Source organism: Apaloderma vittatum, unplaced genomic scaffold (genome assembly GCF_000703405.1).
Source record: "Apaloderma vittatum isolate BGI_N311 unplaced genomic scaffold, ASM70340v1 scaffold13770, whole genome shotgun sequence".
Classification (NCBI taxonomy): domain Eukaryota; kingdom Metazoa; phylum Chordata; class Aves; order Trogoniformes; family Trogonidae; genus Apaloderma; species Apaloderma vittatum.
The window spans coordinates 1-13,712 of record NW_009696260.1 but is presented as its reverse complement, the minus strand read 5'-3'; the positions used below and the strand labels follow the sequence as shown (position 1 = coordinate 13,712).

The 13,712-nt window shown below is 47.7% G+C and overlaps 1 protein-coding gene across 1 annotated transcript in view; it reads right to left on the bottom strand.

Moving 5' to 3' along the window:
* PRDM16 (PR domain containing 16) overlaps positions 1-13,704 on the bottom strand; it is a gene marked incomplete at its 5' end in the record, with an annotated part of 20,266 nt that extends 6,562 nt beyond the window's left edge. Inside the window, 6 exon segments of the mRNA XM_009874164.1 lie at positions 3,891-3,968; positions 5,434-5,603; positions 8,890-8,974; positions 12,421-12,650; positions 12,851-13,506; positions 13,509-13,704. Coding sequence (XP_009872466.1) covers positions 3,891-3,968; positions 5,434-5,603; positions 8,890-8,974; positions 12,421-12,650; positions 12,851-13,506; positions 13,509-13,704 — 1,415 coding nt within the window.
* Positions 13,705-13,712: the final 8 nt, after the last annotated feature.

The window sequence follows — 13,712 nt, the reverse complement described above, 5'->3', positions numbered from 1 at the left end:
CACATGGGACTCCCCTCGTGCCTGTGTCACCCAGGCCTGACCTTGGCTTTGCCCTGACACTGAGGACGTGGTGTCAATTCCTCCAAACACAACAGGTTCAAATGTGGGAAGGAGATGCGAGTATATAAAAAAAAAAAATTAACAAAAACCTATGCTGTGAAACACACACAAGAGTTTCCAGATGTGCCACAGCTGCGATTTTTATTTGGTCTCTAAAAATAAATGGGTATTATTTTTGGAAATAGCAAAGATACATTTATGAAACACTCTCTCTCACTGAATGTTTATGGATTCCATGTCCACCTCCAAATTTCCTACTGTTAACTCACCAAAAAGAATAAAGATATTTCAAATAATGAACCTTTATTATGATTAACCTGGGAAGAAGGCAAAACCTCTTTTTAAACCACAGTTTTCTCAGACTTCAAAAGTTTTTCTTTTTTCATTTTTTCAAAAAACACGAACTGAACAACTAAAGAAAACAAGGCGTTATTTGAACATCAGCAAGAACCAGCAGAGTTTATACATGGACTGTGACACACGCACAGATTTCCAGCTCCTACTCTCCTCCCAGCGGCCAGCAACCCCGGGCTTCAGCAGCTTCTGCTCTCCAGTGCTGCAGAGATGCCCAAACCAGCCCAAAATGTCCCAAATCCCGTGGTAAGCAGCTCTGCCCGGTCAGGTTCTGCCGGGGCTGTACCAGCAGCCCCCTCCTCGCCTCTGCCCATCCCAGGTCTTTGCTCCCTGCCTGCCGCCCCCCAGCTCTGCGCCTTTCTGAGCAGAATCCCGCTTTGGTTCCTTTCAGGGGAGCACGAGGGGTGCAAAGGGCTGCAAAGGGGGGCAAAAGGGGGCTGCCGAGTGCCCTGGGTGCCCGGGCCGGGTCTCGCTGCATCACTCACACCAGCGGCTCCAGAGACTTCAAAGGCGGCGCTGGCATGTGCGAGGCAAGAGCGATCCGGCCCCCTGCACGTCAATTTATTTGGGTGTTCAGGAAGTCTTTGAAAAAGTTTCCTCTGACAGGTCCTTGCTCTAACCATGAGCTATGTGGACCCAGGTTAAGGTACGGAGGAAGGATAAAGAGCTTGTTAAAAAAATAGGAAACAGAGGGGCACTGGGAAGGAGCAATAGCTGGAGTCTGAAAGCAAAGGGACGAGGGAGACGTTCTGCTTTATTTGTGGTCCCAGAGGGGTCAGTGCTTGGATCTCTGCTGGTTTTAATCTAAATAAATGGCCCAGACAGAGGAACCAGCTTAAACCCAGGGAAGAGGTGAACAGGAAGGCAGGAGAAGAATAAAACTCAAAAGAAGCGGTATTTGCTTTGTAAACACACTGACCAAACACTAGTAAAGTTTCTTCCTTATCAGTTTAAAGTAACACATCAGCGGGCTAAAAAAATAGGAAGCGGAAGCGAACGATCGCAAAGAAGGAGGCAAATTTGGGAGTCAGGAGCTCTAGGGGATGGCAGGGGCTGCTCAGAGCCCCAGGCACCCGGTGTCACGCTGCTGGAAGGCAAAAAGAGACAGAAAAGCCCAGTAACGTCGCAAGGGGTGACTGAGCTGTCACCGTGTGGCTACGACACTTGGTAACACTGCAGAGGGGACAGCGCGGCGTTCGGTAATGCACTTGGTAAAGTTTCGAGAGCATGATGGCACTTGTAGAATTTTACACTTATTTGATGCATAATGTGAGCTGTAATAAAGACAGAAATGCAGCGACAAAGCGCAAAATGCGTGGACAGTTAATCTTCCTTGGAGTAACTCCATCTCCAGTGCATTTACACCAGGGGTGAACTTAGCCTACATTGTAAAAAAAAGAAGATGAGAAAGAAGAGATTTTTACTGAACAATATGCAGTTTTCAACAACACAGTAGATATCTGCTTTAGTTGTTAGTTCCAGATTAATGCAGACAACAGGACATGGGGGCCTAAAAGGAGATTAAAGAAAATCAAATTTAAAACAGCCATCAGGAAGCACATCCTTGTAGCGGGGATCCCAACCTTGCAGGCAATGCGTCAGGACTGAGTGTGATTCCGGAATCAGATGGCATCCTGGAGGGAACGGGCGTTGGGAAGAGGAAAATAAAGTCTTGCTGAATCAAATTGCTTTTAGTTGTTCTTGACCCATGCTTGGACATTTGGTCAGTCCATGGTAGCTGTAAGAAAGTTTTAATTCTTGTCTGGATGAATATATAACACTGACAAAGTCAAAAAACCCCCAACAATTCAAACAATTCGAAGAAAAGTTGCAGGACAGACATCAGTGACACACTGAAAAAGCAGCAACCTCCTTTTACCTGCATAAAGTCGGCACTTAAAAAACAAGCTTTGAAAACAATTATTGCCACAGAAGTTGGAAATCTCAGCTCTCTGAGAGCACAAGAAAATCAATGATAATTAAGCTCTTCTGTAAGCGCAGCACTAACTCTCAGGAGTGCTATTATAATGCAACACTGTCCAGAAGTCAAACCTCTATTACAAAAAAAACACTCAGGCCATTTTCTGGGAGAAGACCAGATCAAATAAATCTTTATTTTCCTAACCTTTGTTAAGTTGCAAGTCTCCTTTTTTGGAAGAAAACTGAACTAACAATCTCTGAATAATCGGGAGCAAGCATTTCAGTCCGACAGGGGTGTGTAGTGAATGCTCAGTATTCATTCAAGCCATATCAAATAGCGCAACTGAAAAATCAGAATGGGGAACAGTTCCAAAATATATGTCTGCTTTGGGGAGGGCTTTTTTTATTTTTGATTTACCTAACGTCTACACTCAGAATTCTGCACGACTTGGTATGGAAAAAAAATGTACCGGGCTTCACAATGTGGCAGAGAGAGCAGCTTCTTAAGTTAAACTAAGCATAAAAACTGCGTGTATTTGACCACATGGCCTTTTGCTGCTCATAAATTTGCTTGTGCTTCTCTTTATATAATAACTATTACATTAGCTTTGTTGCAAACTCATGACTTTGTATAGAGACGCCATAATATTAGCCACCAAAAATGAAACTGTTTGAATTGCTACTATTGCTCAACAACACGCAAAACACTTAGTCACGTTATGGAAAACACAACACTTCATCTTCAGTGAGCTCTCCATTCGTCACTGATTCGGCTTTGCTTATATACGTACCTATTCTAAAAAAACCAGCCAACCAAAGCATAGTTTTTTGCCAAAGTTTTTTGATTCAGACTGCAAAACACTAAGAGGACATGCTGGGGGAAAAAGTTCCCGTGAGAAATATTCCATCCCACACATATTACATGTGAGGTGGATACCCCCACACATACATTACATGTATTTTCTTGTGAGTTTTTATTCAGATTGAAAGCACTCACTTCAACAACTGAACCTGGGAAACAGTGTGTGAATTCCCCTCTCTGGTCGCTTTTTGTAAACTTTGTGATTTAAGGTAGGACGCTTCCTAACTTAGATTTTAAAGCAGGTATACTACAGGGCTTTTCTTTTGGTTTGGTTTTGTTTTTTTTTTTGATCCACTACTCCAGGCACCTCTGATATGCATTAGGAAAAAAATAAAAGACATCATGTTAGACCCAACAGTTAACTTACTGGCAAGCCCTTCAAACCAGCCCGATTTTCAGAGACATTCAGCACCTTCAGCTGTCCTTGAGATGAATGGTGAACGTGAGTGTCGAACAACACTGCAAATCAGACCGCTCCTTTGCCAGCATACATCTAAATATAAGTTAAGTGTCTGTCTTCAAGCTGCCAAGCCTCATTATTTTTGGCTGGCACATATAATGCACAGTCCTATGAATCCCTGGATGCAGCCACAGGGCTGCAGCAGGACACCAGCACGGCTTCTTAGAAAGGGGGAAAAATAAAACCGAGAAGGAGGAGCGTGCTGGGATGGGGTTTTATCAGGGACAAGCTCACCTGTAGGGCTGCTCCCCGGTGTGTGTCCGCAGGTGCCTCGTCAGGTTTGCTGAGCGTGGGAAGATCTTACCACAGTACCTAGACGGTGAAAGCCAAAGCACCCGTCAGTGCACGAAGGTTCAGCCACACCACGTTGTTTCCAAACAGCCTCACCAGCTCCCACTGACATGCTCGGCTCAATCCCGCTTCCCAGCTCGGGACGCTCCTTCACACACCGGTACCTCTCAGCACCCACGTACTGAAAGAGTGAGATGGGGAGTAAAATCTAGCAGAGCAACTCCTGCCCCAGACTAACGGGATTCACAGCGGTGAGATCCTGGTGTAACCCACCTCCACCCGAGACACCGCATCCTTGGGAAGTGTGGGAAGCAGAAAAAGCCCTCTCGGAACACTCGGCCCAGACCCAAATGCTGGCTGGCTTAGCAGCTGATGCACTGCTTGACGTTTTTATAGCCCTCCCTTATTGCCCTGCTTAGTTGCTTATCGTACAGAATCTACCTGATCATCTTTCTCGAACTGACAGAATTTTCTCGTGGATAAATGCTGCAGCGTTGGGTTACTGTCACTGGGCCATGCTGTTGTGAGCTGACAGCTTAGGACAAGGAGTAGGAAATGAAATAAGAGACGGGACTGTGTTCCACAAGAAATCTGATTCACAGTAAACTCAAACGGAAGGGAAGTATAAATAAAAAATATTAATTGGGAAATAAAATACAAAGGATGAAGGGTTACATTCTGTGACTGTGAAACCTGGTGCTTACTGCTGTAGAAGGAACATATGGAGAGAGTTTCTTAATTTCAGAGACATTCAGCACCTTCAGATGTCCTGAAGATGAATGCGAGTGTCCATCAAGAACGAAAACCCAAGTGTTAACTCCTGAGTGTGTATCTAAACGTAAGTTGAGTCCCTATTGCAGGTAGAAACCTCAAATTTCTAACCGAAATTTGAGCCCACAGCTTTTGTGGCAAGGCTGAACTGAAGCATACGCCGAACAAAGCGGGTGCCCACTTACTGCACCCAGAACGCTGCAGCGCGAGCCGCCCCGAGAACCTCTTGTTGTCGCAGGTGAAACTGCACAGAGGTTGATCTGCTCCAACACGAGCTTTTACAGCCGCAAAGGGTACGTGAATATTTCTGTGGATACAATTGTGCTGGAAAAAGTTGTTCACTGTATGCCATTTTCTAAATTCCTTAATTTCGCATAGCTGAGATTGTGCTCGCATTGGAAACTGTGGCATTTGCTGCCACACACGAGAGACTTGGCTCGGAGAATTCCGCTTGCTTGAGAATCTCCAGATCTGCTCTCAAGGTTATTAAAAATTACAGAGCACACAGAAGACGCTGATTTTCTACCAGACAAAACAAGCTATTTCAGAGTGAATTAGTCATCCGAATGCTCCGATCTAATTCTGCTGCTCCTTGTTTTTCCTCCCACCCCGGCCGAGACAGCAGAGATGTCCACGTGAGGCTGCTGTGCCGCACGCCGGGGCTGGCGCAGCTCCCAGGGTCGGCCTCACGCCCGCAGGGTGCCCAGGCCCTTACCTGCAGGTGTAACGCTCCTTGCCCTTGCGCAGGATGGGGTCGGAGAGCGTGGGTGGCGGAGATCGGAAGTTGAAGGGGTGGTGGGGAAGGGGCTGCAGGGAAGTGCCCGTGTCTGCCTTCATGGCCGCAAAACTCTCCAGTTTCTCTGTCATCGTTTCTATGGCTGACATCTACAAAACAAGGCGAGACCTCGTGTCATAAAAATCCACAGGAAGAACAATGATGCATAAGATATATCTCTTAGCACCAGTATGTTGGTCAAAACCTGTCACTGACGTTTGCTCTTACTCTTGGAAGCTCGTGCACAGTGTGAAATGAATCCAGCCAGCAAGGAGAGAAATCGTGCTCAGAGAAGTCAGAAAAGATACAACCAGCAAAGCCATCTCAGAAATCAGGCACTCGTCTACCTTCTGCAGTGCGCATGTGTCTACTTTCAGCATCTCAGATTAAAGAAGTTATCTCAGAACACGCTTGGCTTCCCTTTCTCCAGGGATGATGCTGCAATTAGACACCACGGTCAACTGCTGGATGCAGAACTCGCCACCCAAACCTTCCTCTCAAAGTCTTGGAAAGCCAGGAGGTTGGATTTCTCCCAGAGCACCCTGTGAGGGGAGCTCAGGGGAACATGCGAGCCCTGAGCAGGCAGCTGGGGCAGGGCAGGGGCTGAGGCCCGGGGGGCAAGAGGGAGCAACTGGGGAGAGGAGGAGTTAAGATCCCACTCGGGACGGAGCGAGTCCGCAGGGAGTTTGCCTAGTGATGAGGCCAACATTTTAATTACTTGTAAGGAAGGTTCAGAAGCCAGTAAAGGTGATGGAAGGGTGGGTGGGAGAAGGCTGAGCTTCCTGGAGCAAAAGGGAATCGCAACCAAAATACTTCACGTGAGCTGAGGGTGATGAGTTACGGTGAGGAAGGAGCATGAGCTGTGCCGGGACGGGCACACAGGCCTGGGGACCTGACACCGAGTAAAACATTCCTGGGTGCCTTTGTCAGCTTGAGCTTGTGTGACTTAGCAAAGCCATGTTCTCACACAAACCCCAGGTTCAATCCCAGAAAGAGGGAGAAAGGGAAAAACCTGGAGATACAGGAGAAGGGGAAAGCAAAAATGGACAGAAAAGAAGAAAAACTGGCTCTTATGCAAAAAAAAAAAAAAGATATGCATGAATATTGTGCCTCAAGAAAACCCTTTTTACTTTCATTAGAGTAAAACAGGAAATACAAATCCAAGAGAGAAATGCAACTCGGAGAACCACGCTGACAGCTCCAACCTTCGATTTCATGCACTCTTGAGAGCACTTCTGAGATATCAAGCAGAAAAACTGGGATAAAACAAACAAGGCAGCAATAAAGCTGCCTCCTCCCTGCAGATGACATCACTGGGGAAGAAGGGAGGACCGGGGGGAGCGGGAGCTGCCGGGATGGAGAGTCAGCCCGCGCGTCGGGGACAGCGAGCGAGCGGAAGGCAGTAGGAAGCCATAGATCAAAACTAGATGCTCTATTGTACAGGAAGGGCTGACCTTTTGCGCGTTTACACTTTATTAAACTGGGCTGGGGGGGAGGAAGGAGAACCACGATATTGTTCAAAATGTACGACTATTAAAAAAAAAAAAGTCGTCTTAATCACCAAAGAATACATTGTGGAAGGCTGACAACCATTCATAAGCTGTAAAAAAGAGGAGTAGTAAAACCCGTTTCCTGATAATAGATCCACGGCCCCTTAGTTGGAGGCTCCCAGCCCATGACAAATAGTAAGTAATACTTAGCACCAGCCACTTGAAAAGGTTACTTGATCATTTACAGCAAAAGCTCTGCCCCAGCTGCCAGTCATGTAACAAAACCATCACGTTAAAATGCTATCCGGATCTTTCAGAGCTGTGCCACTCAGCCCTTTGCTGGAGTACCTGGAGATATCTTTTGTTGTGCCCTGTTCTTTAGGCACTTAGTCAGAGATGTTTGCTGGCTTGATAGCCGTAGGCTCATTTTAAAATTCTAAACACTGGCCACAGCTTCTCCAGAGGTAAAGGCACTTTGCTATTTAGGGAACAACTGCCTGGTTATAATAAAAAAGAAGGGGAGAAGAAAAGAAACTTAACAGGTGAGAAGAGGTTTTCCATTAAGTTATCAAAAAGTTACACCATTTATTTATGTTGCCCAGAGTTTCACTTAAAATAGACAATGCAAGAATAACTCCCATCAGAGCAAACTATGGTCAACGACTGGTGAAGAAATGAAAGTCCCTTGAAATTCATTTTAAGAGAGAAGCATCTTCTGAATGCTCCGTCTTTATCCCATCTTTTGGCTTGCTCACATCCCACCCAGGGCCCTCTCTGAGAGCTGGGAAATTATGCACAAGAGAGAAGGCTGGGACCAGACTCGTGTTTTAGAGTGACCGAGAACATGATTCCTTAGGAAAAGATCCAGGATAATGTGGGATGGGGATCTGCTACTAAGAATGTCACATATTCTTGAACAAACGACCTGTCCTCAGTCACTGTGTCTGAAATGCCCGATTGGTTACGCAGCCCGGGAACAGCAACTCTCTAGACCAAGTGATCTTTACAGCAACCCGCTTTATTAAAAATCAGTTGTCAGGAAGTTTCGGGCTCGACTCATTGTAAATTTTAGGCGACTCCGAGTGATAAGCTCTTAGAGATAACCAGACCTTTCATTGCCATGGGAAGAGGACGTGGTCAGGATTTCGGGAACAATGTCAATAACCTTCCGCCCAATGCTTGCTGCTGCTCAGGGGCTGTACGTTTCTCATCGTCTTGTTGGGTTGCTTTGCCACACTGGCTCCTCCCTGCTATCAGATTCTTTACAGGCAGATATCCCCACTATTCTAACTCACACAAACACAGGATGTTCCTGGCCAGCCTGTCACCATTATCCAGTCCGTAAGAAGGAAAAATCGGGGGAAGTTATTAACCAAACTCTGAGGCTGATGTGAAACAATGAGGGAACTAAGTTTAGCTGTGAAAGCAACCAGGATCCAGCTTTCACAAACCTGCAAGTTATTTATCTAAGGTGGGAAATATTATCAGAGGAGAACAATGTATGTGAGTATAAAGGAGAGCACAATAATGCCCACAGGGCTCAGGTCCCAGCAGGGGCCGTCGAGGATGCTGGTGACCAACCGTGTCACCGGAGAGGGTGCTGGGCAGAGCTCATCGCGTTATCGTGACAGAGCAAGGAATCTCAAGGGCAAAGAGTGATATTGCTGCTTGGAGAGTTTAGCTACCACTTCTAAGATGAGGGGGGCTGTAAACGGAGGTTGATTCTCAGGAATAGCCTTGGTGGCACCGGACTTAGTTGTGCCTTTCTGAGGGGCTGGCATTTCCCGTCCTCTCTCAAACAGTAAAGCTGTCTGGAGTTCGATCCCAGCGACCTGTTTGTGCCAAGCCCGTCTCAAAAGCTCTGGAGCATTCAACCAACACCGCAACATAACATCACTGCTTTTACCTGGGGGTGAAAAAGCAGCGGGGAGGGTCGCAGGTACTTCTCCTTTAGGGCACCCACAGGGTCTGTCACCTTCCGCTTCTCCACCCTGCTGGACAACAACACAGAGGGTTACATACCTTACAGAGGGTTGGGCACACACCTTACAGAGTGTTACTCACCTTACAGGGCTACAGGCAGCAAAGGAACAGCCGAACTGTTTGCAGAGGCTGTTTCTCCTATTAACACAAATGTCTTTCTTCCCTTTCTACTGGATATTGCGAATTTTGACCCACAAGTTACCCGGCAAGAGGCACTGGAAACGATAGGGAAAGGGATCCACTCCCTTGGCCAGTTTTTTTTAGCCATTGGACTGACGACTAAGAAAACATTTTGATCTTTCTGTGAAAGAACTAATGCCTCTGCTACAGCTGTTTATAAGCCTCTGCTGTTGTGCAATGAAAAACCCCTAATTCCCAGCAAAAGCGATGTTTAAGTGGAAGAAGCTCTAGAGCCCACAGCAGGCAGCCACTGCATTCCAAAAAACGTGCCTCTGAGAGTTTGTCTTTATCTGAAGAGTTAACACTGGGCCAGACTTCACAGCCCCAAGCGTGCTGAAATCATTAGGTGTTTCATATTTGTTTCCTCCCTTGCAGCTGAGACATAATTTGAGTTTCTTTGGCGAGCGTATGTGGACAACAACTGAAAAAATTTGGAACCGGTGGGAGATTCCTGAAGTGACTTGGGAACACAAATTCTTCTGCTCTCACTTTGGGCTATTCCAATATTCCACCCTTAGGCACCTTACTAGGCAGAGACAATCCTGAAGTTAGGCTCTTGTTTTTTAAAACACTGGCTTTGCTTTCACAAAATATTCTACTGGCAGGGAAACCGTGGTGTGGAATCAACAAAAGGAGAAACCGAAATGTCCTCTATGAGGAAAAAAAAGTGTTATGAAAGCAGCTCCAATAAACGCAGCTGCATCTTTAAATTACGGGAATAGAGTCCATCTCAGCTAAACCAGCAGAAATCCAACAATAAGAGTAATTTTAACTATATTAGTCTGGCATAAATGAGAGCAAGTGATTTTGCTGCATTTCAGCTGATTGGTGTGTGGGTCAAATTACCAAGGAGTTTAAAAGAAGAGTCAGGCAGGGTGCTATTTTGCAAACTGCATTTAACCTGCATTAGGTTTTTCTTAGGTAGAAGGTAAGAGAAGAGCTGCCTTTGGAAGCACAGTCTGAATTCCTGTGCTTTGCCAGGTGTGCGTTTTCATGGATTTTCAGGAAAACAACCACCTGTAAAACAACGCGTAAGAAGAAGTTTCTCCCTGGCACAAGGTAAATCTGCGCCACGATTTACCCAGAGAACACAACACACGCACAAACTGCCTCGTCAGAGCTGGATTCCGCTGCGACTGGAGGATTAAGCTGATCTTTTCAGCCCAGTGCCTGAGAACGGTACCTTAACGAGGCTGAGCTAAAAACTGCGCTGATTTCAGGCTGTCTGGCTGCATTAAATTATATCACCAGGAGAAAATGTCAAGGATTTAAGTGGCCTTTGGGAGAAAAACGAAGGAGCCAAATGATGTGAGAGAGTCTGATAAAGAGAAGTTTAGAAACAAAATATTTCCATATTTTTTAAGCTGGGACTTGGAAGCTCTGCTGTTTAGCTCATTACATCAGAAGTCTGATTTGCAAGCAACTCCACTGCTGACTTTCTATTTTAATATATTACTAAAACTATATGCACCCCATGGAATGCAACAAACGATGCCCCCATCCTTCACTTCCATCTGTCTTCTGGATCTTTACGGTTTTCCCGGGGCTGCTATTTTAATTGGCAACAGCTTTTTTAACCCGTGTTATTTTAACATTCTTACTGAGAATGCCCAGAGGTGGCAGGACCCAAAGCTAACACGGAGCTTTTGTCTCCCTACCCCACTTATTTACTGAAGCACCTTTTTTTAAAAAAAAACCAACAATTGACATCATTCCTGATTTTTCCAGGAGATGCCCACGGTGGGTCCCAGACAGCCTACGTGGGCTGTGGTGTGGCCGTTGCCATCACAGAGGGTGTAAGCAACGCTGCGCAGCGCCGGCAAAGCCAGAGACGCTTTCTCAACCGCGAGCGACGAGGGCTCGCTAATCCTCATCTCAGCTGACAGCTCTTTGGCCTGGCTAGACATTGACATCATTTTTTCCCACAGTTATCAAGCGCACAACAGCAGCGAGGCAGCAGCAGAGGTGCTGTTCTCCTGCCTGCTTCTCCTCCTCAGCCCTCTGAAGCGGTGAGCAAGCCATCCCCGTGCCAACACGCTCGCCCCGTGGCGACGATGAGCTTGTCCAGTGCTCAGAGCGTCCCGTCAGGCCGGGTGGCAGCGAGGGTCCCCACGCAGAACTCGCCGGCTCTGCTCACAGTTACCTCGAGCTGGGCGAGAGAACCCGCTTGCTTCGGGACCCGGCTGCTCAACCCACCCCTCCGGGCCAAGCCCACGCTCCAAAAGGGATGGTATCAAGTCCATCCTAAGGGAGACTTAACTGCTGTGTTCACGTCTAAATCAAACTAGTTTGGGAGACCTCTATTCACTGGAATTTGCTCTAAACAAGTGGGATTCGCTGCAAACACGTCTCCTCCGTGGCAGGGAGAAAGCAAAGGTAGCGCCAGTGCCCGGATGGGTAACGCTGGCAGCCTGCCCTTAAAGCTTAAAATGATTTTCCTTTAGAAACAGGTATTATACAAAGCTCCAAACCAACAAAGGACTCAAGCCTTCCTTCTGGGAGTTTAACTGGCATTTGGGTAACTTCACCCTCCTGCTTCCACCCGCCTCCCGCACTCAGCTGCTTCTGGGAACGACAGAACGAATCAGGCCTTCCTCCAAAAACATCTGCTTCGAGCAAAACTAGAAACCCCTCGTTATCTTCTAAGAGAGATATGTCTGCAAAAAATGGATCCAGGATAGATCTGGATAGTAACACACTCCCGTGTATTTACACAGTACTTGTTACTCTAGACTAAAACATGTTTCAAAAGGCTGGGTCCACAACAGCAGCTCCTACGGACCGAAAAACTCTAAGAAAAGGAATTGGAGGGAAAAAAGGGGGATGGGGGGGAAAGAAAGGTGAAGTGGCTCACAAAGGGCCATCAAGTCAGTCAGTGGGAGAGCTGCATTTCCAGGCTCCCAGGGCTCCTGACTCATTCCCAAGCCATGAGAGCCCGGGCTCTGAGGCATCTGAACTCTGCATTCTTATCAAATCAAACCTCTGGAATTTCCCCAGCAGAAGTGCCATCTTAATGTTGGCTCGTGGGAGAGTCCTTAAATAGGTCAAGCTTCTTCTTTATCAAAATAAGGATGTGTTCTTTATACATATTGATTACGCCCCTTCAATTCAGAAAATTCACCGTGCTGTGACAAAGGAGAGAGAAGCACGATCGACCACAGTGGACTTCCACTGCTCTTTCTACACAACCCACATCCCCATCTCCCTCGAGTTGCGGCATCAGCTAGCAAATCGGCTCGTTAGAGGAAATGCTTAAGGCAGGGTATGTTAATACCTGTATATGGGGTCCATGAAAAAGGGCGATGGCTTAGCGTAATGCAGGGATGGCTGCTGAGGCAGCTGAGACTGGGAAATCTTGGGTAAGACTTCACTTGCCATTAGCTTCCTCTCCCCATAAATGTGGTTTTTCCGTGGCTCTCTTCCTCCGTTCTGGCTGGCTCGGATGCGGTTGCCGATGCTCAGGTCCAGCGGCTGCTCCTCCCCCGAGGCCGGGGCTGGCAGGACCTTCGGCGGTAATGCAGGGATGGCTGCTGAGGCAGCTGAGACTGGGAAATCTTGGGTAAGACTTCACTTGCCATTAGCTTCCTCTCCCCATAAATGTGGTTTTTCCGTGGCTCTCTTCCTCCGTTCTGGCTGGCTCGGATGCGGTTGCCGATGCTCAGGTCCAGCGGCTGCTCCTCCCCCGAGGCCGGGGCTGGCAGGACCTTCGGCGGCGGCAAGATTGGCTTAATCTCTTTTGGCTTCGTGGTGAGATCAAAAGGCGACTCTGAGCTGGTGCTGCCCACTTTGTGGAGGTCCCTGGGTGACTTTGGTTCTGCCTTGACCAGCAAGTTGTGGTTGAGGGTGCGCTCCGTGAAAGGGTAGAGTGAGTGGGGGAAGTTGGGGAGGAACTGAAAGGGGAACATGGAATGATACGGGAGCGAACCCATCTTTTTCTCCTGCATCCCCATAAAGCCAGGCCCAAAATATTTCTCCGCGATGGAGGCAATAGCTTTAATAGAGTCATTGGCTGCTCCCGTGGTGGGGAGCAGGTGCTCTTCGGGGGGAGGAAAGAAGGAATGCTGAGAATAGAAGAGAGGGATCTCACTCGTGCTGTTGGTGGAACTCACAGACACGGAGCTGCTGACAAAGTCTGGCTTGCTCTCCATCTGTTTGCTCTTGTCTTTCGCTTTGTCCCTGTCGCTCTCCGCATCGCTGTCCAGATCGGAGCCGGTGCCAGTAGTGGTGTCCAGGTCCGTGCCGGTGGTTGTGTTGACATCCTCAAAGTCGCTGCCGTCGGACATGTCGCTGTTCCGGGCTTTTAGCTTCTCCAGGTAGGAGTTTTCCAGGCTGCTCTCGCACTTCTCCTCTCCCGAAGCGCCTGGTTGCTGTTGCTCACCGCGGAGATCAGAGGAAGCGCCGGGTTCCCGAGGGGGCTCGGGAGCTTCGCGTCTGGAGCGTGGTTGAGGGGACTTTTGAGTAGTTGCGTGGGTGGTAACAAGGGGGGCCGGGGGTACAGAGACGGTGGGAAAATCCCCGGGAATCCCGGCGTGAGGGCGGGGAACGCCGGGGGGGCAGGTGAGAAGG